This window comes from Gorilla gorilla, chromosome 18 (assembly GCF_029281585.2).
Source record: "Gorilla gorilla gorilla isolate KB3781 chromosome 18, NHGRI_mGorGor1-v2.1_pri, whole genome shotgun sequence".
Taxonomy (NCBI): domain Eukaryota; kingdom Metazoa; phylum Chordata; class Mammalia; order Primates; family Hominidae; genus Gorilla; species Gorilla gorilla.
Window position 1 is genome coordinate 97,125,209 of NC_073242.2, and position 26,284 is coordinate 97,151,492.

At 51.7% G+C, this 26,284-nt stretch overlaps 1 protein-coding gene across 1 annotated transcript in view; it reads left to right on the forward strand.

Annotated features, from left to right (window-relative positions):
* PSKH1 (protein serine kinase H1) overlaps nt 1-26,284 on the forward strand; it is a 36,755-nt gene that overhangs the window by 5,081 nt on the left and 5,390 nt on the right. The window contains exon 2 of the mRNA XM_004057850.5: nt 10,397-11,423. Coding sequence (XP_004057898.2) covers nt 10,467-11,423 — 957 coding nt within the window. The 5' untranslated portion in view covers nt 10,397-10,466. The remainder of the gene's footprint in view (nt 1-10,396; nt 11,424-26,284) is intronic.

Genomic DNA, 26,284 nt, shown 5'->3' on the forward strand with positions numbered 1-26,284 from the left:
CGCTTGAACGTGGGAGGAGGAGGCTGCAGCGAGCCGAGATTGCGCCACTGCGCTCCGGCCTGGGTGACAGAGTGAGACCCTGTCTCAAAAAAAAAGAAAAAACTTTTTTTTTTTGTAGAGACAAGATCTTGTTATGTTGCCCAGCCTGGTTTCAAACTCTTGGCCTCAAGTGATCCTCCTGCCCTGGCCCCCAGAGTGTTGGGATTATAGTTGTGTGCCACTGCGTCCAGCCTTATTTCTGTAATTATTGAGAAATTACTACCTACTTCATTTTAGTAGACAGTTTTTCTTTCTTTTTCTTTCTTTCTTTTTTTTTTTTTTTGGAGATGGAGTCTCGCTCTGTTGCCCAGGCTGGAGTGCAGTGGCGCAATCTCAGCTCACTGCAACCTCTGCCTTTCGGGTTCAAGCAGTTCCCTGCCTCAGCCTCCTGAGTAGCTGGGATTACAGGCATGTGCCACCACACCCAACTAATTTTTGTATTTTGAGTAGAGACAGGGTTTCACCATCTTGGCCAGGCTGGTCTTGAACTCCTGACCTCGTGATCCGCCTGCCTCGGCCTCCCAAAGTGCTGGGATTACAGGTGTGAGCCGCTGCGCCCAGCCGGTAGACAGTTTTTCAAAACATGTCAGTAGAATATAGAGATATTTGCAGGTGACAGGTTATAAAGCTTTGCTTGGAGAGGGCAAGGTTCCTATGGTTCCTTGCCTGGAAGACATTCACAGACCCTGCCTCTATGGACAGGAAATTGTTTCAGGATTCATCCTTGCTCCCTGCCCCGGGACCCCTAGCTTTCCCCAGAAATGGGGCTAGGTTTGGCAGCTTGTGAACAAACTTACTTTGGCATTCAGATAAGAATCTGTAAAACTCAAACAGACTTCCTTCATTGTTGAGGATATTTACAGGGTGTCCAAAGAGTGTGGCTATGGTTTAACCACCGATCTCGCCTCTTCAACATTTCTAAGGTTCTAGAATTGTTGACTTGCAGCAAATAGAAATCCAAGAGCCAGACCACATTTCTTTTCTTTTTCTTTTTTTTTTTTTGGAGACGAGTCTCGCTCTATGGCCCAGGCTGGAGTGCAGTGGTGCAATCTCGGCTCACTGCAAGCTCCTTCTCCCGGGTTCACGCCATTCTCCTGCCTCAGCCTCCTGAGTAGCTGGGACTACAGGCGCCTGCCACCACACCGGGCTAATTTTTTGTATTTTTAGTAGAGACGGGGTTTCACCATGTTAGCCAGGATGGTCTCAGTGTCCTGTCCTCGTGATCCGCCCACCTTGGCCTCCCAAAATGCCGGGATTACAGGCATGAGCCACTGTGCCAGCCCACATTTCTTTTATTTATTTATTTTTTTTTTGAGATGGAGTCCTGCTCTGTTGCCCAGGCTGGAGTGCAGTGGCGTGATCTCGGCTTACTGCAACCTCTGCCTCCCAGGTTCAAGCGATTTTCCAGCCTCAGCCTCCCAAGTAGCTGGGATTCCAGGTGTCCACCACCACACTCGGCTAATTTTTTTGTATTTTTAATAGAGATGGGGTTTCACCATGTTGGACAGGTGGTTTCAAACTCATGACCTCAAGTGATCCACCTGCCTCAGCCTCCCAGAGTGCTAGGATTCCAGGCATGAGCCACTGTGCCCTGCCTGTTTTTCTTTTTCTTTCTTTCTTTTTTTTTTTTTTTCTTGAGACGGAGTGCTGCCCTGTCGCTTAGGCTGGAGTGCAGTGGCATGATCTCAGCCTACTGCAACCTCTGCTTCCCAGGGTCAAACGATTCTCCTGCCTCAGCTTCTGAGTAGCTGGGATTACAGGTGCCCACCACCATGCCCAGGAAATTTTTTTGTATTTTTAGTAGAGACGGGTTTCACCACGTTGGCCAGGCTGATCTTGTACTCCTTACCTCAGGTGATCCACCCGCCTTGGCCTCCCAAAATGCTGGGATTATAGGCGTGAGCCACTGCGCCCGGCCAGACCACATTTCATTTGCTCTGAGTTCAGCAATTTGATAAGTACCAAGGGAGTTCTGGAAACCTGAGAATGGCCCCTTCCCTCAAGGGTCTGACAGCTGTAGTGATCAAAGGCAGTCTGGAGTAGAGCAGTGAGCAGTGTGACTCAGATTATAGTTGGAATGGAGGTTTCTAAAGCAGACCCTTCAGGAAAGATCCTCAGGAAAGCTTTGTGGGTTCACCAGCTCAGTGGCCTGGGGAAGGATCGAGGCCTTGACTGGATGAGGCCCAGCACTGCTGGAGTCTTTCCAGAGTGATAGAAGGAGCCCCAGATGGGGAACTAGGATATTTGGGTCCAGGATGTTTGGTCACCACCGTCTGAGTGGCTTTGGACGAGTCTCTTTATCTCTCCTGGACTGTCATTTCTGTAGATTGTCAGTGAGGACAATAATGCTGAATGCTCACACCCATTGCCACGCTCTGTCCAATGTGTGTGCCTTCTTTGAAGAGTGCTTTGGACCAGGCTGGGAGTTTTAAGTTTTGGAGGCAGACTCTAGAGAGTTGGGTACTTTCTGCAAGATGACGTAGTGTGACACTCCTGGGAAGTCTCTTCCTGAAGCTTCCTTACTCATCCTTGCCCATCCCTACACCCACCGTGATCTCTGGGCTAGGGGCACACACAAGAGATGCTGGGAACAGGAAAAGGCTCTGCTCTTCTTCCTAGGAGCTTTACCAGCCACCTCCCGTGTCATAGAGTCTGCATTTTCACCTGACCACAGTGTGGAGAGGGAGTTTAACAGATGTGATGGGACTGTGGAGCAGCTGTGATCACCTGGGGGCTGTTGCCCATTGTCCCCACCTCTCAGCCAGCACCCTCTCTTCTCTACTTTCTTTTTTTTTTCCCCTCTCTTGGCCAATTTGGTTTAATATCATCCTCCAGTTTCAATCTGTAGTTGGGATGGTGGAGTACCCGCATCAGCCTATCTTTACAGAGTTTCTGATTGGAATCAATGGGAGAGAAACTATGTCTCAGGAAGACAGAAGGAAGGTCAGAGGGAAAATCATTGACTCTCTTATTGCCGACTGACTTTATTTTGTTTTCTTTCTTTCTTTAAGAGACGGAGTTTTGCTCTATCGCCCAGGCTGGAGTGCAGTGGCGCGATCTCAGCTCACTGCAACCTCCGCCTCTTGGGTTCAAGCAATTCTCCTGCCTCAGCCTCCTGAGTAGCTGCGACTGCAGGCTCATGCCACCACGCCTGGCTAATTTTTTTTTTGTATTTTAGTAGAGACGGGGTTTCACCGTGTTGCCCAGGCTGGCTCAAACTCCTGAGCTCAGGCAATCCACCTGCCTTGGCCTCCCAAAGTGCTAGGATTACAAGCGTGAGCCACCGTGCCCAGCCTATTTTTTTTTTTTTTTTTGGAGACATGGTCTTGCTCTGTTGCCCAGACTGGAGTGCCATAGCACAAACACAGCACACTGCAGCCTCGACTTCCCTGGCTCAAGCTATCCTCCACCTCAGCCTCCTGAGTATCTGGGACTACAGGTGCATGCCACCACGCCTGACTAATTTTTTGTAGAGATGGAGGTCTCACTACATTGCCCTGGCTGGTCTCAGACTCCAGGGCTCAAGTAATCCTCCCACCTTGGCCTCCCAGAGTGCTAGGATCACAGTGTAAACCACTGCGCCCTGATGCTGACTTACCTTTGATCCCTGTAGGTTTTATTTGTTTAAAGTGAAAAGTGAGGCCGGGTGCAGTGGCTCACACCTGTAATTCCAACACTTTAGGAGGCGGAGGTAGGCGGATCACTTGAGGCCAGGAGTTTAAGACCAGTCTGGCCAATGTGTTGTAACCCTGTCTCTACTAAAAATACAAAAATTAACCAGGCATGGTGACACATGCCTGTAGTCCCAGCTACTTGGGAGGCTGAGGCACGAGAATTGTTTGAACCTGGGAAGCAGAGGTTGCAGTGAGCTGAGATCGTGCCACTGCACACCAACTTAGGTGATAAAGCGAGACTCCATCTCAAAAAAAAAAAAAAAAGAAATAAAAATGAATCGAAAAGTTAGGCCTTTTGTTTTTTGTTTTTTTGAGACAGTCTCGATCTCTCACCCAGGCTGGAGTACAGTGGTGCGATCTCGGCTCACTGCAACCTCCGCCTCCCTGGTTCAAGCGATTCTCCTACCTCAGCCTCCTAAGCAGCTGGGATTACAGGCGCATGCCATCACGTCCGGGGCTAATTTTTGTATTTTTAGTAGAGACGGGGTTTCACCCATGTTGGTCAGGCTGGTCTCAAACTCTTGACCTTGTGATCCGCCCACCTCAGCCTCCCAAAGTGCTGGGATTACAGGCCTGAGCCACTGCGCCCAGCCAGGCCTTTTCTTTTATAAACCTTAGGTTTTTCCCTGAGGACCAGACTAGGTCCTCATTTAAACAAAAATTTAAACAAAAATACTCAGTACATGTGCCTGTAGATGACTGTTTATTTTGTGAATCTAGGGTTCTGCTTCTTCACCAGGAAGAAGTGACATCTGAGTGGCTGTGCTGGGTTACTCATGCAGTTTGTCTTGCCTCCGAATGGTGGTAGATGTTGCTTACTGAGTGGTCATGGGCATCGGGGTGAGGGACCTGTGTTCTGCCTCAGGAATACCAGCCCAAGAGGAGCTTCAGTCCTTCACTGCATGAGGTGTTGTGTTTTCCCTGAAAGAAGAAATAAGTCTGCAAAATTCCACAGTCCATAGTTCTATCCTGTGGCCTCTGCGAAAAGGAACCTCTGTTCTAAATGCCTTTGTTTAACATTATTTCCTAGTTGCCATGTGGAACTTCCTGTGCATTTGGGTGAGAACAGCCGCAAATCCTGAAGAGCCTTGTGGAGGAATCTTTTCCTCTTATGTGAAGAAAAATAAACAATATTTTTTTTTGGTTTGGTTTGGTTTTGCTTTGTTTTTCAGACAGGATTTCTGTCTCCCAGGCTGGAATATAGTGGTACCATCACCGCTCACTGCAACCTCAACCTCTTGGACTGAAGCAGATCCTCCCACCCTAGCCTCCTAAGTAGCTGGGATCACAGGCACATGCCACCATGCCTGACTCAATTTAAAAAATGTTTGGCAGAGATAGGGTCTTTCTGTGTTGCCCAGGCTGGTCTCGAACTCCTGGACTCAAGTAGTCCTCATGCCTTGGCCTCCCAAAGTGCTGGGATTACAGGCATGAGCCACTATGCCCCATAGATAAACCTCATTTTTTCCTCTCTCTCTCTTTTTGAGATGGAGTCTCGCTCTTTTGCCCAGGCTGCAGTGCAGTGGCACAGTCTCAGCTCACTGCAACCTCCGCCTCCCAGGTTTAAGCGATTCTCCTGTCTCAGCCTCCCCAGACATCAGATTCTGTATCCAGTAACCCACAGTAAATGTCACATGGATGGTCTACATGCACCCCACACATCCAAAACTGAACTCTTTCCACTGCTTCCCAAATCTGTGCTTCTTGCTATACTCCTGACCACTTGCCCCTGAGCTGTGCAAGGGACGGGGTGCTGTCCTCATTCTTCCTTCCACCCAACATGGAAGTTCTGCTGCTGATATCTCTCGATTCCACTCCACTGTTTGGGGCACTACACTCTTTTTTTTTTTTTTTTTTTCCTTTTTGAAACAGGGTCTTTCTCTGTCACCCAGGCTGGACTGTAGTGGTGTGATTATAGCTCACTGCAGCCTTGATCTCTTGGACTCAAGCAATCCTCCTGCCTTGGCCTCCAAAGTAACTGGGACTACAGGTGCATACCTTCATACCCAGCTGATTTTTTTTTTTTTTTTGAGACGGAGTCTTGCTCTCTTGCCCAGGCTGGAATGCAGTGGCATGATCTTGGCTCACTGCAACCTATGCCTCCCAGGTTCAAGCAATTCTCCTGCCTCAGCCTCCAGATTAGCTGAGATTACAGGCGCCTGCCACAATGCCTGGCTAATTTTTGTATTTGTATTTGTATTTTTTATATATTTTTTGAGACTGAGTCTCACTCTGTCGCCCAGGCTGGAGTGCAGTGGCGCGATCTTGGTGGCTCGCTGCAACCTCCGCCTCCTGGGTTCAAGTAATTCTGCCTCAGCCTCCTGAGTAGCTGGGATTACAGGCATGCACCACCACGCCCGACTAATATTTTTGTATTTTTTTGGTAGAGATGGGGTTTCACCATATTGGCCAGACTGGTCTCGAACTCCTGACCTTGTGATCCGCCCACCTCGGCCTCCCAAAGTGCTGGGATTACAGGCATGAGCCACTGCGCCCGGCCTAATTTTTGTATTTTTAATAGAGACAGGGTTTCTCCATGTTGGTCAGGCTGGTCTCAAACTCCCTACCTCAGGTGATTCGCCTGCCTCGGCCTCCCAAAGTGCTAGGATTACAGGCGTGAGCTGCCGTGCCCGGCCTACCCAGCTAATTTTTTAATCTTGTAGGGACAGGGTCTCACTGTGTTGTCCAGGCTAGTCTCAAACTCCTGCACTCAAGCTATCCCCCCACCTCAGCCTCCCAAAGAGCTGGGATTACTCCCGGTGCTGGGATGGCCACACCTGGCCAGTGGGACACCACACTCTTACTGGTCCTTTTTTAATTTTTTTTTTTTGAGACAGAGTCTCGCTCTGTCGCCCAGGCTAGAGTGCAGTGGCGTGATGTCTGCTCACTGCAACCTCTGCCTCCCGCATTCACACCATTCTCCTGCCTCAGCCTCCTGAGTAGCTGGGACTACAGGTACCCACCACCATGTCCGGCTAATTTTTTGTATTTTTAGTGGAGACGGGGTTTCACTGTGTTAGCCAGGATGGTCTCAATCTCCTGACCTCATGATCCACCCGCCTCGGCCTCCCAAAGTGCTGGGATTACAGGCATGAGCCACTGCGCCCGGCTCTTAGTGGCCCTTTTAATCCACTTTGACCCTCCTTCAGGTCAACCTCATCCTTCTCTCTAAACACAGATCTGAATGCCTCTTTTCTTGTAAACCCTTTCGTAACTCTCCTTCACTTCCCAGGAAGGTCCTGGTCCTCACTTGTGTTGCTCTCCATAACCAGCTTCTGCTGACCTTCTATAACTTCATCTCCACATCCCTGCCTTTGTACCACCAAACTGCCCATTCCTAGATGCAGGATGTTACTCTGGGTTTCTGAGCCTTTGCAGTGTGTTATTCTCTCTCCCTGAAACACCATTCCCACCTTTCCTCATCTGACTCATTCTTGCTTCAAAATTCAGCATAGAGGTTACCTCCTTCGGGAAGGTTTTCCTAACCCCGGCTTCACTCTACATTATCTACTATTGGTTCTTAAGCTTAACACTTAACCATGTTATACTGAAATTATGTTTTTGGCTGGGCACAGTGGCTCACACCTGTTATCCCAGCACTTTAGGTGGCCAAAGCTGGCGGATCACTTGAGGTCAGGAGTTGGAGACCAGCCTGGCCAACATGAAACCCTTTCTCTCTACTAAAAATACAAAAATTACCCTGGCGAGGTGGCAGGTGCCTGTAATCCCAGCTACTTGGGAGGCTGAGGCATGAGAATCGCTTGAACCCGGGAGGCAGAGGTTGCAGTTAGCTGAGGTCGTGCCAGTGCACTCCAGCCTGGGTGAAGGAGACTCCGTCTCAAAAAAAGAAAAACAAAATTATTTGTTTTTATGCTTTTCTCTTTATTTAGATTGTGAGTTTATTGACCATGTTCTACCTGTTTTTGTGTGTGTGTGTTAAAATATAACCTACATTGGACCATGTTTTATTTATTCCTGTGCCCCTGGTATCTACTAGATACTTAATAATAAATGTTTTATCTGAATTGTTCATTTCTCTTCCAGTTCTATTTGTCATAATTTTTTTTTTTCTTTTTGAGACAGAGTTTCACTCTTGTTGCCCAGGCTGGAGTGCAATCACGCGATCTCGGCTGACTCTAACCTCTGCCTCCCGGGTTCAAACAATTCTGCCTCAGCCTCCCAAGTAGCTGGGATTACAGGCATGTGCCACCAAGCCCGGCTAATTTTGTATTTTTAGTAGAGACGGGGTTTCACCATGTTGGCCTGGCTGGTCTCGAACTCCCGACCTCTGGTGGTCCACCCGCCTTGGCCTCCCAAAGTGCTGGGATTACAGGCGTGAGCCTCCGTGCCCAGCCTTTTTTTTTTTTTTTTTCTTTTAAGACAGATCTCACTCTGTTGCCCAGGCTGGAGTGCAGTGGCACAATCTTGGCTCACTGCAACCTCCACTGGGTTCAAGTGACTCTTCTCCCTCAGCCTCCCAAGTAGCTGGGGTTACAGGTGTGCATCACCATGCCTGGCTAATGTTTTTGTATTTTTAGTAGAGATGGAGTTTCACCATGTTGGCCAGACTGGTCTTGAACTCCTGACCTCAAGTGATCCGCCCACCTCGGCCTCCCAAAGTGCTGGGATTACAGGTGTGAGCTACCGGGCCCAGCCTGTGTGTCATAATTAATAGGAAATCCTTATCTCTCTTCAACCCTTGGGGTCCTCAGACATAGAGAAGAGCCCTCTCATTAGAAAGGTGGTGACCTCTGGAAGCAGTAACTTCAGCACTGCACCTTGTCCGGGGCCCCACCAGCCCCAGGGTATTTAGTTCATGGTTGGAACATCGCTGTCTGGGAATCAAACTGGAAGGGACCCTGGATCCCCATCATAAGGAAGCAAGATACCCTGATCTTCATCCTGAGTTAAATCTGGGTGAAACTGCCAGTGTCCTCTCTGAGCTCAAGCCCCTCTGACTCTTTTTTTTTTTTTGAGACGGAGTCTCACTCTGTTGCCCAGGCTGGAGTGCAGTGGTAGGATCTCGGCTCACTGCAAGCTCCGCCTCCCGGGTTCACGCTATTCTCCTGCCTCAGCCTCCCGAGTAGTTGGGACTACAGGCGCCTGCCACCACGCCCGGCTAATTTTTTGTATTTTTAGTAGAGATGGGGTTTCACTGTGTTAGCCAGGATAGTCTCGATCTCCTGACCTTGTGATCCGCCCGCCTCGGTCTCCCAAAGTGCTGAGGTTACAGACCTGAGCCACCGCGCCTGGCCAACTCTTTTTTTTTTTTTTTTTTGACATGGAGTCTCACTCTTTTGTCCAGGCTGGAGTGGGGTGGCGCACTGTCAGCTCACAGCAACCTCTGCCTCCCAGGTTCAAGCAATTCTTCTGCCTCAGCCCCCCAGGTGGCTGGGATTACAGGCGCCCACCACCACACCCGGCGAATTTTTGTACTTGTAGTAGAAATGGGGTTTCACCATATTGGCCAGGCTGATCTCAAACTGCTGACCTCAGGTGATCTGCCCGCCTCGGCCTTCCAAAGTGATGGGATTACAGGCATGAGCCACTGTGCCCGGCCCCGCCTCTGACTCTTGAATGAAGACCAAGCGAGTTTTGCAGTCACTTGGTGGCAGTGTGCTGAGGCTTGTGGTCCCAAGTTCACTGGGGTTGATTCCAGCAGCTCTGGGCCTTGTGTGGGATTTCAGCCATCCATGTAGTGTGCTGGGGAAGTGAGAGACCCTGGAATAGGGAGTTAAACTGCCAGGGTGGGGACAGTGCATTAGCAAAGGAGTGGAAGCCTTCCAGGAGAATGAGGGAGAGCCCCAGGGAAGTGGTTTGTTGCTTGTTGCAGAGGGACCAACCCCTGTAGGAAGCCTAAAGGGCTGGGAAAGATATCCATGAAGGAGGCCTTGGAGAAGCAGCTTTCTGAGCCCTGGTGGGTGATGGTGTTAGAGAGCAGGCCTCCAACACTTCACACCCCCATTTCAGAAAAGATGAGTCAAGAGTAATAAGAGGAATGATTTTAACATTTTAGAAACATGGGCCTTCGGCTAGGATAAGGGGCCCAGGCAGAGGAGTGAGGAGGATGGGCGCCCTGACAGCTGAGGCTATGCGTGTTCCTGCCCCCTCTCAGGGTTGAAGAGCAGCATGAGACTGAGGCCCAGGGAGATGAGTCAAAGCCGTGAAGCTCGGGCCATCTTTTCAGCTAGACCCTGTGTTGAGTCTGGGCTCTTGAACAGCAAAGCCATACTCCAGACCAGGGAAATAAATGAGAGCCAGGACTTCAGTTTTTTGTTTGTTTGTTTGTTTGAGACAGAGTCTTACTCTGTCACCCAGGCTGGAGTGCAGTGGTGCAATCTCAGCTCACTGCAGCCTCCGCCTCCTGGGTTCAATTGATTCTTGTGCCTCAGCCTCCCGAGTAGGTGGGATTACAGATGTGTGCCACCACGCCCGGCTAATTTTTGTATTTTTAGTAGAGATGGGTTTTCACCATGTTGGCCAGCTGGTCTTGAACTCCTGACCTCAGGTAATCCACCTGCCTCAGCTTCCCAAGGTGTTGGGATTACAGGTGTGAGCCATCACGCCTGGCCAGGAGTTTGGTTTTAATGAGACTGAGTTTCTGGAGAGGGAGGGCTGAGGAGGATGGCTGATTTCCTTAGAGTTGTCCTGGCTGTGCTGACTTGTTCTCTCTTTGTGTGTAGGTGTAGACGGGGCACTGCCTTCAGAGCAGGTCCTGCCAGTCTCGCTGGAGAGGATGCCCTCGTGTCCGTGATGGGCTGTGGGACAAGCAAGGTCCTTCCTGAGCCACCCAAGGATGTCCAGCTGGATCTAGTCAAGAAGGTGGAGCCCTTCAGTGGCACTAAGAGTGACGTGTACAAGCACTTCATCACAGAGGTGGACAGTGTTGGCCCTGTCAAAGCCGGGTTCCCAGCAGCAAGTCAGTATGCACACCCCTGCCCCGGTCCCCCGACTGCTGGCCACACAGAGCCTCCCTCAGAACCACCACGCAGGGCCAGGGTAGCTAAGTACAGGGCCAAGTTTGACCCACGTGTTACAGCTAAGTATGACATCAAGGCCCTAATTGGCCGAGGCAGCTTCAGCCGAGTGGTACGTGTAGAGCACCGGGCAACCCGGCAGCCATATGCCATCAAGATGATTGAGACCAAGTACCGGGAGGGGCGGGAGGTGTGTGAGTCGGAGCTGCGTGTGCTGCGTCGGGTGCGTCATGCCAACATCATCCAGCTGGTGGAGGTGTTCGAGACGCAGGAGCGGGTGTACATGGTGATGGAGCTGGCCACTGGTGGAGAGCTCTTCGACCGCATCATTGCCAAGGGCTCCTTCACCGAGCGTGACGCCACGCGGGTGCTGCAGATGGTGCTGGATGGCGTCCGGTATCTGCATGCACTGGGCATCACACACCGAGACCTCAAACCTGAGAATCTGCTCTACTACCATCCGGGCACTGACTCCAAGATCATCATCACCGACTTCGGCTTGGCCAGTGCTCGCAAGAAGGGTGATGACTGCTTGATGAAGACCACCTGTGGCACGCCTGAGTACATTGCCCCAGAAGTCCTGGTCCGCAAGCCCTACACCAACTCAGTGGACATGTGGGCGCTGGGCGTCATTGCCTACATCCTACTCAGTGGCACCATGCCGTTTGAGGATGACAACCGTACCCGGCTGTACCGGCAGATCCTCAGGGGCAAGTACAGTTACTCTGGGGAGGTGAGTCTGTCCTGCCCCTGTCCTGGGATGTTGGGGAGGCACCTGCGGGGGCAGGTATATCCTGCAGCTCTCAGTCAGAGGTATGTCCTCAGGGCCATGCTCGTGAGGGCCAGGCAGGTCATATAAAAGGGACAAAGTGAGACTATCAGAATGTAGTTTGGGTTCCCTCAAGGTGAGCCCTGAGACAAGGACTTGGGAGCAGATAGTTTATTTGGGATGTGATTTGAGTAACTAAAAGTGAAGGAGCGGGGAAAGTGAGGCAGGAAGGGAGAAAGTCAGTAGAGTATATTGAGAAATGGACTGCCACTGTGGGCCACTGGGAACCTTGGTAATAACCATGTGGAATGTGCCTCATAGTTGTACCACCAAAGAGCAGGAACGTGAGTTTCTTTTTGTTTTTTTTGTTTTTTTTTTTTTTTTTTTGAGACGGAGTCTCGCTCTGTCGCCCAGGCTGGAGTGCAGTGGCGCGATCTCGGCTCACTGCAAGCTCCGCCTCTTGGGTTCACGCCATTCTCCTGCCTCAGCCTCCCGAGTAGCTGGGACTACAGGCGCCCGCCACCACGCCCGGCTAATTTTTAGTATTTTTAGTAGAGACGGGGTTTCACCGTGTTAGCCAGGATGGTCTCGATCTCCTGACCTCGTGATCCACCCGCCTCGGCCTCCCAAAGTGCTGGGATTACAGGCGTGAGCCACCGCGCCCGGCCGTTTTGTTTTGTTTTTAATCCACCGACTCCTGTACTTCATGGGTTGAGAATTTCTTTGAGGACACTAAATCCCTGGTGCTTCTGCGCTGTCCTGATACCAACTAGTGCTAGAGAAAGTCTTCAGGCAGAGAAGCAGAGAGATGCAGGCACTGGCGGTGGGAAGCTGTTGCCAGGCACCAAGCAGTGTGCCACAGCTGCAGATGAGCTCAGGGGGTGGGCTGAGAGGATGTGGGCAGGGCCTTCCCAGCATCTGCTCTGTGGGGCCCCAGCCAAGCTAGACTGAACGTGCCCATCTCAGAGTGCAGCTTCTCATCACTGTCCAGTTTCGCCACACAATGAGGACCTCGTGTGTCCAGATCTGATTTTTTTTTAGAAGAGAAACCAGAAAATCTGATCTTTTATTTTTTGAGATGGAGTCTTGCTCTGTTGCCCAGGCTGGAGTTCAGTGGCACAATCTTGGCTCATTGCAGTCTCCACCTCATGGGTCCAAGTGATTCTCCTGCCTCAGCCTCCCAAGTGGCTGGGATTACAGACCTGGGATTACAGGCCCGCACCACCTCCCCCAGCTAATTTTTGTATTTTTAGTAGAGATGAGGTTTCGCGACATTGGCCAGCCTGGTCTCGAACTCCAGACCTCAGGTCATCCGCCGGCCTTGGCCTCCCAAAGTGCTGGGATTACAGGCGTGAGCCACTGCACCTGGCCAGAAAATCTAATCTTAAAACGTTAGAATATTCTGATTCACATATTTAAGCAGCTTCTTGTGCGCCAGCAAACACTAACCTGCAGGTCACATTCAACCACCAGGCCGTCAGTTTGTGTCTTTGGATCCATTGATAGTCCTGATGCCTCCAAAAATGTGTGAGGTTTCAGCACTGTTGGGAGCTGAAGGAAGGTACAGAAAAAGTGAGGGCTGGTTGGTCCTTAGGAAGGATGCTGACTGGGTAGAAGACAAGGCTGACTGCAGGAAGCAGCAAGCATGGCAGCTGGAGCCTAGTGGTGTGCTGGGAAGGCTGTGAAGAAGAGAGTCTGTGTCGGCTTTATGTGGGAGGGAGGTGAGCTTGGCAGGATGACAAGATTTTGCCAAGGCAGTGAGAACCCCCTCTTCTTGGGGGCTCCCCATAGGGTGTTTCCCTCAGATATGGACCTGCTGAGGTGCTATCCATGCCTCTTGTACATCTTCTGTGGAGGGGAAGGAGCTCTGGAAGCAGCTTCCTTCTGTGGCCCAGCTTTCCTCCCAGGGGTGTGGGCTGGGCCTTTTCTGGCCCCAGCCAGCATTTCCTTCAAGAGTCACCCAACAGCTGGCCAGGTGCAGTGGCTCACGCCTGTAATCCCAACACTTCGGGAGGCCGAGACAGGTGGATTACTGGAAGTCAGGAGTTCAAGACCAGCCTGGCCAACATGGTGAAACCTCCTCTTTACTAAAAACACAAAATTAGCCGGGTGTGGCAGCGGGCACCTATAATCCCAGCTACTCGGGAGGCTGAGGCAAGAGAGTCACCTAAACCCAGGAGACAGAGGTTGCAGTAAGCCAAGATTGTGCCATTGCACTCCAGCCTGGGCAAAAAGAGTGAAACTCTGTCCCAAAAAAAAAAAAAGAGTCACCCAACAGCCTCACACCACTTACTTTGCCTTTAGCACTTGAGGTCATGTGCTGTATCACCTTCCCTGACAGCTTCTGGATGTGGCTATGGGGTCCATCAGGGACTTCCTCCTGCTGGGGAGGGGGCTGGCATTCTCTAGGGGCATCCCCATGTCATGCCTCTCAAAGGTGGCACAAGGAAGGGAGGGAAGCTTTCCTCCTGAGGCTGACTCTGTCACAGGCACAAGGGAGGGTATCTGTTTGTACCACTCTTAGGAGATCGTTGCGTAGGAGTCAGGCAGGTGGTAAAGATTTATACCAGTAACTGGGATCTGTGGGCCTAGGGGTGAAGGGGCCACTGTAGACCACTAGATGCTTACTGCAGAGTGGTCAGCCTTGTGGAGAACTCAGTCCTGGCCCACTGTCATTCTCAGATTTTATGTGGACAGGTGGGTTCTGCAGAAAATCTGGCTGTCACATGCTTATAGCACTGAGCAGTAAATGGGACCATACTGGTACTGAATGAGAGCCTGGGAAGCCAGAGAATAGTCCCTAATACTCAGTTAAAAGTCAGGAGTGCCCAACAGTGAATTAACTGTTACACTCGGGACCATTCCCGTCTAATTAGATTTGACTCAAGGCTCAGAAAGCTTTGGGTTTGGTTCCCAGCATCATCATGGCAAGTGTGAGCTTTTGGTGTCTATGGAAGGCACTGGGAAGAGTGAGAGGAGCAGGCACAGATGGTGATAGAGGCAACAACTTAAAGACAAGCCCCTTTATCCTGATGATGATCCCCTCAGTAACGTTGGGGCAATGCCTTGATGTTTACTTGGTTTTCAGATATGGATTGGCCATCAGGTTGGCACAATCTGTGGCTATAAACTGGCAATAAGAAATCCTCTCCCAGCCGGGTGCGGTGGCTCACGCCTGTAATCCCAGCACTTTGGGAGGCCAAGGTGGGCAGATCACCTGAGGTTGGGAGTTCGAGACCAGCCTGACCAACATGGTGAAACCCCGTCTCTACTAAAAATGCAAAATTAGCCGGGCGTGGTGGCACATGCCTGTAATCCCAGCTACTCGGGAGGCTGAGGCAGGAGAATCACTTGAACCCATGAGGCAGAGGTTGCAGTGAGCCGAGATTGTGCCATTGCACTTTAGCCTGGGCAACAAGAGCGAAACTCTGTCTCAAAAAAAGAAACAAAAAAAAAAGAAATCCTCTCCCAGGCTGGGCGTGGTGGCTCACATTTGTAATCTCAGCACAGTTTGGGAGGCTGAGGCAGGAGGATCGCCTGAAGCCAGGAGTTTGAGACCAGCCTGGGCAACATAGCGAGACCCCATCTCTTAAAAAAAAATTTTTTTTAGCCAGGTGTGGGCACATGCCTGTAGTCCCAGCTACTCAGGAGGCTGAGGTGGGAGGATCACTTGAGCCCAGGAATTCAAGGTTGCAGGGAGCTGTGAATGTGCCACTGCACTCCAGCCTGTGTGAAGACGGAGTCTTGCCCTGTTACCCAGGCTGGAGTGCAGGGGTGCGATCTTGGCTCACTGCAGCTTCCGCCTCTCAGGTTCAAGTGATTCTCCTGCCTCAGCCTCCCGAGTAGCTGGGACTACAGGCATGCGCCACCACGCACGGCTAATGTTTTGTATTTTTAGTAGAGATGGGGTTTCACCATGTTGGCCAGGCTGGTCTCAAACTCCTGACCTCAGGTGATCTGCCTGCCTTGGCCTCCCAAAATGCTGGGGTTACAGGTGTGAGCCACCACACCTGGCCAAGACCCTGTCTTAAAAAAAAATTTTTTTTTTAAAAAGCCTGTCCTGGTGTTCAGGATAGAGCTATAAAAGCATGCCAGGTTGCTGGCAGGAGCTTGAAGGAGGTGCTGCCTCTGCTTACCAGGAGACCATCTAGCTGTGAAGTGAGTGGCTGGAAGGAGTGATTGCTGGGTCCCATTCTAGCGATGTCTGTCCTCACCTCCATGCAGAAAAGTAAAGAGAAACCAGGGCCCTGCCAGGGAGTGGGAGAGGCTGGTACTTCTCAGACTCCTGATGTTCATACACATCCCCTGGAATCTCGTTAAAATGTAGATTCTGATTTAATAGGTCTAGGTAGGGCCTGAGGGTCTGCATTTCTAATAAACACCAGGTGGTGTTGATAACACTGACCTATAAGAACATGCTTTAGGAGCAGGGTTTTTAGGCAAGTGCCTTAAAAGTGGGCTGGGGTGGTGAGGGACAGTCTTAGAGAAGAGGGAACCTGGAATCTGGAGCATGGCTGTGAGGAGTCAGACCAAGAAAAAGGGAATGATAGCCACAGAAGTATAGGAGGGAGAAAGCAGGAGGCAGGCCTGGGGGCAGTGGCCTGAGGGACAGGTTCATATATAGCTGTGGTCCGTCAGAGGACCCTGCAGGGTACTTGGGAAGTTCAGTTGTCCTAATAGCAGGCTCTGGAGAACCACATGAAGTTGTAGCTGAAACTGAATTTTTTTTTTTTTTTGAGATGTAGTTTCGCTCTTGTTGCCCAGGCTGGAGTGCAATGGGGCGATCTTGGCTCACTGCAACCTCCGCCTCCTGGGTTCAAGCGATTCTCCTGCCTCAGCCTCCCAAGTAGCTGGGATTACAGGCATGCGCCACCATGCCCAGATATCTAATTTTGTATTTTTAGTAGAGACGGGGTTTCTCCTTTTTGGTCAGGCTGGTCTCGAACTCCCAACCTCAGGTGATCCGCCTGCCTCAGCCTCCCAAAGTGGTGGGATTACAGGCGTGAGCCACTGTGTCCGGCCTGAATTTTTTTTTTTTTTTCTTTGAGATGGAGTCTTGCTCTGTCGCCCAGGCTGGAGTGCAGTGGCACGATCTCAGCTCACTGCAGCCTCCACCTCCCAGGTTCCAGCGATTCTCCTGCCTCAGCCTCCCGAGTAGCTGGGATTACAGGAGTGTGCCACCATGCCCGGCTAATTTTTGTATTTTAGTAGAGACGGGGTTTCGGCATATTGGCTAGGCTGATCTTAAACTCCTGACCTCAGGTGATCTGCCCGCCTCAGCTTCCCAAACTGCTAGGATTACAGGCGTGAGCCACCACGCCCGGTGAAACTGAAATTTTAAGATAGATCTGGGAATGTCTGAAGCTTGAGAAGCTGATTGTGTTATGGGAGCTCTGCATGGTGCCAGGCTGTTGAGGGTCCAGCTGGCAGAGGGGGCATTGAACTTAGCCCAGGAGTGAGGGAGAGAGATTTCCCAAGATACGCTGACAGAGGAAGGACTCTGCTACAAGCCTGTAGGTTTGCCCGAGTTCCTGATTCTGGCAGTCGTTGACCTGGCAGTTAATCTAATTGGAGCTTGCACAGTCTTGCTAACTGGCTATTGATTACCTGAGGGTTGGAAAATGACGAATGGGGTGGGGAGTGGGTTCCTGCCCGCTCCTACTGTAGCCGAAAGACTGGGTCCTTAGATTCTGTTGTTCTTCTGCTGGAATCACAGGGCAGGACTCTGCAGCTCACAGTGAATGAGTGAGTGAATGAGTGAGTGAGTGAGAGAGAGAGAGAGAGTGTGTGTGTGTGTGTGTGTGTGTGTGTTGGAGAGGCACTGCTCAGCCTTTGCTCCCACTACCCTTTACCTGGAGCTGAAAAGCGTCAGTTTCCAGCTCCAGAGGCAAATCCTGGCAGGTTCTGGTGGCCCTTATCTGTGACCAGGAGCTTGCCTGACCCCAAAAATCAGATTCTACCACCCGCTGTGGAGAGCTCTGGGTTGGGAGGGATCCGTCTGGGACATTTCCTGGGGGAGGGGTCCTTATCATGAGATCAGGCTCTCTCAGCTGGAGAACAGTCCAGCAGACCCTCAGGCCCCACAAAACCTGTTGAATCAGAATCTACATTTTAACGAGATTCCAGGGGATGTGCATAAACATCAGGAGTCTGAGAAGTACCAGCCTCTGCCACTCCCTGGCAGAGCCCTGGTTTCTCTTTACTTTTCTGCATGGAGGTGAGGACAGACATCGCTAGAATAGGACCCAGCAATCACTCCTTCCAGCCACTCACTTCACAGCTAGACGGTCTCCTGATAAGCAGAGGCAGCACCTCCTTCAAGTTCCTGCCAGCAACCTGGCATGCTTTTATAGCTCTATCCCAGGACACTAGGACAGGCATTTTTTGTTATTGTTGTTCTCCTGGCCACTGCCCACCCACAAGCACACCTGCTCACACCTGGGGAAAATGCAAGAGACGTGAAGGCCTGTTCTTCCTATCCCTAGAGGTTGAGATTGCCTGGGGAGAAGGAACTAGAATAGGGAATGGCCATAGGATGAACCCGCATTGGCAGACACATGTGAACACAGGCCTTGGCATAGAGCCATTGGGCCTGGGCAGTCTGGAACATGGACTGTGGTGCTCAGGTCAGGTGGTTGGGCCCTGACCCCACCCACTCCAGCCATCTGTCCTATATGTGTAATAGGTGTTTGCCATTAGGAAGGCCATGTAAGTGAGCAAGGCTCTGCCAGGATAACCTGTGAGAGAGAGAGTGTTCCATGGTGAGGGAGTTGTTGCTGTGTGAATGAAGGACCTCTGACGCAGCAGTGTTTGGAGGTATGCATTCTTCACCAGCGAGTGTCTCGTGGTGCTTGGTGCCTTTCTAGGGGCACCTTTCCTGTTCCCTGACCCCATAGAGTGCTCTCCCCTGTACACCAGGCCGGGTCTGGTGTGCCTGTTTCCTGCGAGCTCTGTCCATGCAGCCCCAGTCCTCTGTCAGGCTCAGTGGCATCCATGGACTTGTATAGAAAGCTTCCTGCAGAAGATGAGTTTTGAGAAGGAGGAGGCCCAGAGAAGGGAGCATTGCTGAGTGCTCCAGAATAAACAGGAGATTGGGAGTGACAGAGCAGAGGTTGAAGAGGCTGGGGCAGGTCTGGTGTTTGTTGTTGGGAGCCCTCTGCACTGTGGGAGGAGCCCTCTGGGTTCTGGGTAATGGAGGAGGAAGGCAGCAGAAAGTGGGAATGGAGCCTGGCAGGAGGAAGGCTAGCTGGAGGCTATTGGAATAATTCCATCCTGTCCTCCTGGGGATGTTTGGGGCAGATCAGGGATCCCAGGGAGTGGGATCCACATGGCATATGTAAGCCACAGTATAGGAGGTGAAGGAGTATGGAGCAGAGTCCTAGCTCTGCAGGAGGGACATCAGCTTGTATGGGCAGACTTGGAGAGGATTCCGGGCTACCCTCTGACCTGGAGAGCATGTGGGGTCCTGCCTACCATCCTGGCACTCCAGATCCCCCAGCCTGAAGCCCATGCCCTAGACCCCACCCCACTCCCTGCACACCACAGGCCTGAGCCATTGCCCCCATTCACTCTCGACACCAAGCTTCTGCCTCAACTGTTCACGCTGCTCCCAGTATCGGTCTTAGTTGTTTCCTCTAGAAATAATGCTGCCTACTGCCATTGTGTGGTGCCCACTAAGTAGCAGACCCAGGGCTGAATGTTCTACACCCCCCATCTCCAATCTATGACAACCCTGCCAGGTGGTACGTAATCCCCCACCTTACAGATGAGGAAACTGAGGATGGTGAGGTTACATAACTTGGCCATGGTCTCCCGACTGGAGGGTGGCACATCTGGGATTTGATTCCAGGCTGTCTTGGCTTCAGAGTTCTTGGCCTGTCTAGTGCTGCAGTCTGCTCTCCCTGGTATGTGTGCCTCAGCACGTTGCTGGTTTCTTGTTTCAGTGCTTTCTGGCTGCTGATCAGTGGACACATCTCTCCTGTCTAGCCTGTAGGGTCCTTGAGGACAGCATGTACATCAATACATATGCTGTCCACTGTCGTGTCCAGGCTTAGTGCACAGTGGTACCTGTATGCTGGGTTGAACTGCAGTATTTATAAGTGATAACTGGTGGGGGAATTTTCTCTTGGCTTCTCCTGAGGGAAGCACCAGTGGCTATTGGTGATGCCCTGGGAAGCGTCCCAAATGTGACTGCTGGCAGGCAGACAGGCTGTGCAGCCAGTGGAGTGCTCCCCTCAAGGGGCCAGACTCCAGGAGGAAGCAGAGAGCCTGCTGGCAATGCGCTTAGGGGGCTGCTGGCCACAGCTGCCTGTGGGCACAGGCAGGGGGAGGATTTAAAGGCCCAGGGCTGGTGTGTGCTTGTCAACTTTTAGGGCAAATACAAGACTCTTGGAAGAGGAGTAAATGCTGAGGAGGAGATGACTGGAAAGGAGAAATCTGAATGTTTACCCAGCACCCAGAGGCACTGGAGTGGAGAGGACATGCTGGAGTGGAGAGGGCATGCTGGAAGTGGTGGGGAGACACAGGTTGGGAGAGGTAGCGAAGGCCTGTGTGAATGTGAGAGCAGTTTGAGGACACAGTCACCTTGAGAGGCGGCTTCCTATCACAGGAGGCCTGGAGGAGCTGTTTCTAAAGGATGGCACAGAAGGTGAGTCATCAGCTACAGACTCATGCTAGAGAACTGTCAGGGTCCTCCAATGCAGAGAGTCTGTGATTCACTTGACATGAAATGTGACATCCTTGATGTCAGTGCTTTTGTCAAGAGTTCTATTCCTAGAGGCAGGACGGATGAAGGGGCTCTTGTAGGATTGATATTAGAGTGATGCCATTAGGAGCTTTGCTGTCTGCTGCATTCAGCATCCTGAATTATCAGCCTCCTCTGCTTGGCCAGTCTCTGAGCTGTGGGTGAGCCCAGGTGACTGTACCAGGAACAGGTGGGCTTGGGTAGAATTTCTCACAGAGCCTTGTGAGTGCTGCTGGGCAGGGGACAGAGTACTGTTGGGAGAGGAAGCCCACCTTCATAGCCACTCTGCTGCTACCTGGGTGACAAGGGCTGGTGGGAGGTGGCCTCCCAGGGTTGGGTGTCTGGTCTGCAGGTTGACCATACATTGATCTGGGGCTAAGTATACCTGAAGGGGCAATGAGCTTGACCACCTGTAGTTCTTTTTTTTTTTTTTTTTTGAGATGGAGTCTTACTCTGTCGCCCAGGCTGGAGTGCAGTGGTGTGATCTCGGCTCACCAAAGCCTCCACCTTTTGGGTTCAAGCAATTCTCCTGCCTCAGCCTCCCAAGTAGCTGGGATTATAGGTGCCAGCCACCACACCTGGCTAATTTTTGTATTTTTAGTAGAGACAGGGTTTTACCACGTTGGCCAGGCTGGTCTGGAACTCCTGACCTCAGGTGATCTGCCTGCCTCAGCCTCCCAAAGTGCTGGGATTACAGGTGTGAGCCACCACACTCGACCTCCCCACTTCTTAAAGTGACTCTAACATGCCTTGGGATGTAGAAGATAAAATGAGATGCAGAGAATGTGGCATGTCTCAGTGCTCTCTAGGTGACGGGGCTTGGTTATGCAGCCTGGTCCTATGCTCTGACTTTGTCTCCCTCCCTGCCCCTCATCTCCCCCCATATGTCACAAGGAGTAGCCATGTGAGCAGGGATAGGACCTCATCCCAGAGTCATGGGGAGCGCTGTCCGGGTGTCTGGAGAGCAGGATACTAAATGTATGTGCTGGTGGCAGAGTGGAGGCAGGGAAGCGGGGAGCGTGTTTCCTGGCTTATGCTTGGATTCCCCTGGATGCTTTAATTGCCTGACTTTTCTCACCTTCAGTGTGGGTGGGGACTGTGATGGACCCATCAGCTCACCTCTCTTCTCACTGACCCCTGCTCCCAGAGTCAGAGGATGGCTTTCCCACGACTGTCTCAATAGCTGACAGCACGAGCAAACACAAATGAGTTTAGAATTCTTTGCTATGAGGCATCTGTCCCTAAGCCCTTCTTCCCTGCCAGCCTGCTGGGGCTGCTGCATGTCAAGTGCTGGATGCTTGTGCTGTCTGTGTGTGAGGATCCCATGAGGATGATCAGATGCCCCCATACCTGGCCAGGAAGGTTCCCTTGGGAAAAGCCATCCCCACTTCACCAAAACACGAAGTGTTCAACAGATTAAGTCTCCCTCCTTCACTGCAGGAGCCAATGCCCTCAGGCTGGATTCCTGACTAGTCACTGGGAGGTGGCATGGTTTGGGCCACTGGATGGAGGCAGTGGACCCTCAGTTGGTCACTGTGGCTGGGGACCTGCCCTTGGTTGGAGACCTCTGGCAGGAAGGCAGAGGAAGCTCTCTCCATGTGAGGCCAGAGGAAGCTCTGAGTGGAAAAGAGCAGCAGCCCCATCTTGTGTCACCTCTGTGCCACCACTGGGCTCCCCAGAGCCCTGTCCTCTAGGTTTCCCTTTGTCACTGCTGCCCTGGTTGCATACACCCCAGAAAGCAGCAACTTCCCTGTAGTGGCAGGAGCAGACCCACCCGCCATGCTGCTGCATTCAGCCGTTCCTGCTGACCACCCATAGCATCACATCAGCCTGGGTCACAGCTGCCTTTCATCACTTTTTCCACCTCCAGCCCTTGAGGCCTGGCCAACAAAGAGCAGGGTGTGGTGGCTTGCACTTAGAGCCATCCCTGGTGCGTCAGCCATCCCCTCCCTCTCCTGTCTTTTCATTGTCTGTCTCCACCTGGAGAGCACTGCCTTTCACAGGCTCTGTCGCTTCTGGGCCCTCAAGTTCCTCTGGGAGCTGCTGGACTGTATCTCTCCCACATTCTGACCTCTTTATTTATTTATTTATTTTTTTTTTAATAGAGACAAGGTCTTGTTGTAGAGGAACAAGAGTTGGAGTGCAGTAGTGTGATTATAGTTCATTGTAACCTTAAACTCCCGGGCCCAAGCCATCTTCCTGCCTCAGCCTTCCGAGTAGCTGGGATTACAGGTGTGGGCCACCACACTGGGCTAATTTTTTAGGTTTCTTGTAGAGATATGGTCTATGTTGCCTAGCCTGGTCTTGAACTCCTGGCCTCAAGTGATCCTCCTGCCTCAGCCTCCCAAAGTGCTGAGATTAAAGGTGTGAGCCACTGTGCCCAGCCCTGACCTCTTTAGATCCACTCATAGCATCCCATGCTCATCCTCCTCCCACACCTACTGAGGTGGAGGCTGGCTCTCAATTGCATGGCATAGCTGATGGTGACCTGGTCCAGCCTTCCTCACTGGCTGTGCCTCTCCAAGCTCACCTTCCCTGGTCAGTCCTCCCATCACACAAGGTTACCCTTCTCCATCGTGCCTGACGTCCCTCGGTAGATGTGTGGTGCCCAGAGAGCTCTGCTCCCTTGTGGCTCAGCCAGCTTGGAGCAGAAGGCTTAGTCACATTCATCTCTTCATTCTTCCTCCATCCCATGTTGACCTACCACTGGCCCTAAGCCAAGTCCTATATGCCTGGGGTTCCAGGGACAGAGACTACAGTGTGGATGAGATGGTTACAGTCACTGAGCCTCCAAACTGCCTCAGAAATTAGGATGGGAGGAAGTTAAAAAAAAAAAAAAAAGGCTGGGCACGGTGGCTCACACCTGTAATCTCAGCCCTTTGGGAGGCCAGGGTGGGTGGCATCTGAGGTCAGGAGTTCGAGACCGACCTGACCAACATGGTGAAACCTCATCTCTACTAAAAATACAAAATTAGCTGGGCATTGTGGTGCATGCCTGTAATCCCAGCTACTTGGGAGGCTGAGGCAGGAGAATTGCTTGAACCCATGAGGTAGAGTTTGCAGTGAGATGGTTCCATTGCACTCCAGCCTGGGCAACAAGAGCAAAACTCCGTCTCAAAAAAAGAAAAAAAAAATAATGCCAGGTGCTGTGGCTCACACCTGTATCCCAGCACTTTGGGAGGCCGAGGCGGGCAGATCTTGAGGTCAGGAGATCAAGACTATCCTGGCTAACATGGTGAAACACCGTCTCTACTAAAAATACAAAAAATTAACCAGGCATGGTGGCATGCGCCTGTAGTCCCATCTACTTGGGAGGCCGAGGCAGGAGAATCGGTTGAACCTGGGAGGCGGAGTTGCAGTTAGCTGAGATTGCACATCGCGCCACTGCACTCCAGCCTGGGTGACAGAGCGAGACTCTGTCTCTCTTAAAAAAAAAAAATCAAAAAACCAGGCTGGGCCCTGGGAACCACTTGGCCTCAGCGGAACCCTTGATGAGTGTAGATAAAAGAGATCACGCTGCAGCAGGCTTCTAAATCTGGAACCTTCCAGGGCTACTCCAGGACATTGTTAAAAGCAGACATCGCTATGTTGGTGGCACAGGCCTATTGCAAAGCGAGCAAATAGCATCCTTCTCGATCTTGAGTTGTGTCCTGTCTCCCTCCTCTCCTTCCCCTCCACTCTGGCTCTGGGCAGGGACAGGTGGGGGCACACGATTTCATTTTGTTATCCATTTCAAGTTTCAGAACACAGCTTTACTAACATTTAAGTTGTCACACCTTTTCTCATTTTAATCTTTATTCTCTGCTTTTTTTTTTAATTCTCTACTTGTTTTTAAAACTGCATTATCTTCCCTCTATTTCTCTCCTCAGGCTCTCTCCCCCCACACCCTTCCCTTTTCTGTTGCTTGCCCCTCACCCGCCCTCTGCCGGGTCCCAGGGTGGTAGATTATGTCTGGTCTGGAAGCCCAGGCACCAGGATGATGGGTTTTTGACCAGAGGAGGGGATGCTGGCTCTGCTGCCACACAGTGTCTAATTCTGCTGATGCTCTTCGTCGTGGGCAGCATGACAGGGTGCTGTTCTTGTTGTCATGCTGCTTTCCTGAGTAAACTCAAAGCTCTGTTTCCAGAATTTCCTCTGTGCCCTTTTCTCTGCTCTCATTCAGGCCCACGTAAGTACAGAAAGGAGGCCTTTGAAGGTGGGAATAGTGGGTCTGAAAATACATCTTGAAATAGAGCTGAGGGAAGAACTGAGTCATGGTAGCAAAGCCCAGGCTTCTTCCTCCCTTCCCATCCCTTCTCTAGCAGCACTGTGGTGGGGTCACCTCCTCTGTCAGCCAGCCTGCCCCAGAATCATCACTGGTTAGATAAGGAACCCAGGGCTCAAGAGGTCAGCTTAAATGCTAAACTCTGTGCTTCATATGTGGCCACGTGAAGGAAAAGGTGGAGAAAAAGGAATCCAGGAGTTTATAAACTGGAAGGGACTTAGAGTTCATGACATTCAGCCCCTTCCTCGTGTTAAAAGTGAAGGCGGTGTGATTTCTCTAAGGCCGACAGAGAAGGTAGAACTAGAACTCAGGTTGCTGGGCTTGCAATCTAACCCTTTAACATATCCCAGATGCCACTCAGAAGACACACCAAGGGGCCTTTCTCTCCCAGCCTCACTTGCCAGTAGGCAGCCCTGCCTGCCAGAGGAAGTCTAGGGCCGCCCTGTAAGCTGTGTTTGCTGCCAGAAAGAAGCAGCTTCCTCCTCTGTCTGCAGCCTCTGCTAGAGAGCTGGCGCTGTTCTTTGTTTCATTAGCCCTTCGGCTCCAGGTGAGACCGCTGGCAGTGGCTTGGGTAGTGTTCATGCCAGGCCCTTGTGCCAGACATTAGAGCTAGAGCAAACGAAAAGGGTTGGTGCGGGGGGTCCTCGGGCGGGAGCGGAAAGCTCTTCCTGCTCTGCTGCCTCTCCCTCTCCAGGGGGAGTGGGACTCCATTGCCTAGGAGTGGCTTTGGCCCAGCATGGGTAGGGGGATGAGGAAGGCTAGTTGGTAAGGAGGTGCTCACGGAAGAGGTCGCTCCCCATACCCATTATTGGCATCTTTGCTGTTCCAACAACAGGAGCAGGTACCCTAACTGCAAGGGGAAAAGGACTCTTTGAGGGCCATGGACTCAGGAGGAAGGCAGCCAGCTTGATGGTTGGAATCAGAGCAGAGGTGATGCCCTCCTCCTACAGCCCCTGCTTGTCTTCCTCTTGAAGCAGGGCCCAGCCCTCACTCACGCAGCAGCGTCTCGAAGTGCTGGGATTAGAGGTGTGAGCCACTGACTTGCCCAGAGACTGTGGAAAGGAGAGAGTGGAGGCTGTCACCCTGGGTATGGAAGCTGTTCTCTGATCCCAGAGCAAGGGAAGACCTGAGAGTCTGGGCGTAGAGCCAGCTGACATCTTAGTGTTTCCCTCTGTGCCTCGTGCTCCACGTCGGCCCAGAAGCAGGTGGAAGCCTCAGAGACTACCCAGGTGGGTCTTGGCACCTGTGCCATCTGTCAGCCAACTGAGGCCATGTGTGTCCCTGGTATGGCTCAAATAAGTATACTGAGGCACGAGTTCAGTTCTTCACCCAGAACAAACAGAGTTGTGGAGACTGAAGAGCATGACTATTCATCATTTTCCCTTTTCTCCTGCTTAGAATGCTTCCCAGCCAGTCAGCCCTTGGCTGACACACATACTTATGTGGCTCCAGGGGAAGCAGGTGGGTTGGGCTGCTGGCGTTGAGTGCTTTCTTAGGAGGTGCTGAGTTGATGTGAGGCCTGAAGCCTGGCTGTGGGCGAGTGTGGAAAGCCTTACTTTTCTGAGCCCTGTGGGAGGCCTCCGCAGGGCTTCCAGAGGCTGCTGTTCTGAAGGTCACCCTAAGCCCCTGCCTCACTGTCAGCTGGATGAGGACCACCTTCTTGTGTTCAGCCTGACTTTCCTCTGTGTACAAGGGTTAGGCTGGGGACCAGTTCAGGACGACTTGAGTCACTTTGGCTTGGGGGACCCACCTGGCCCAGCTGCTCACAGCTCTTCAAAGATGGGAAGAGCTGGGACCTGCTAGAGAGGCCAGGCCAGC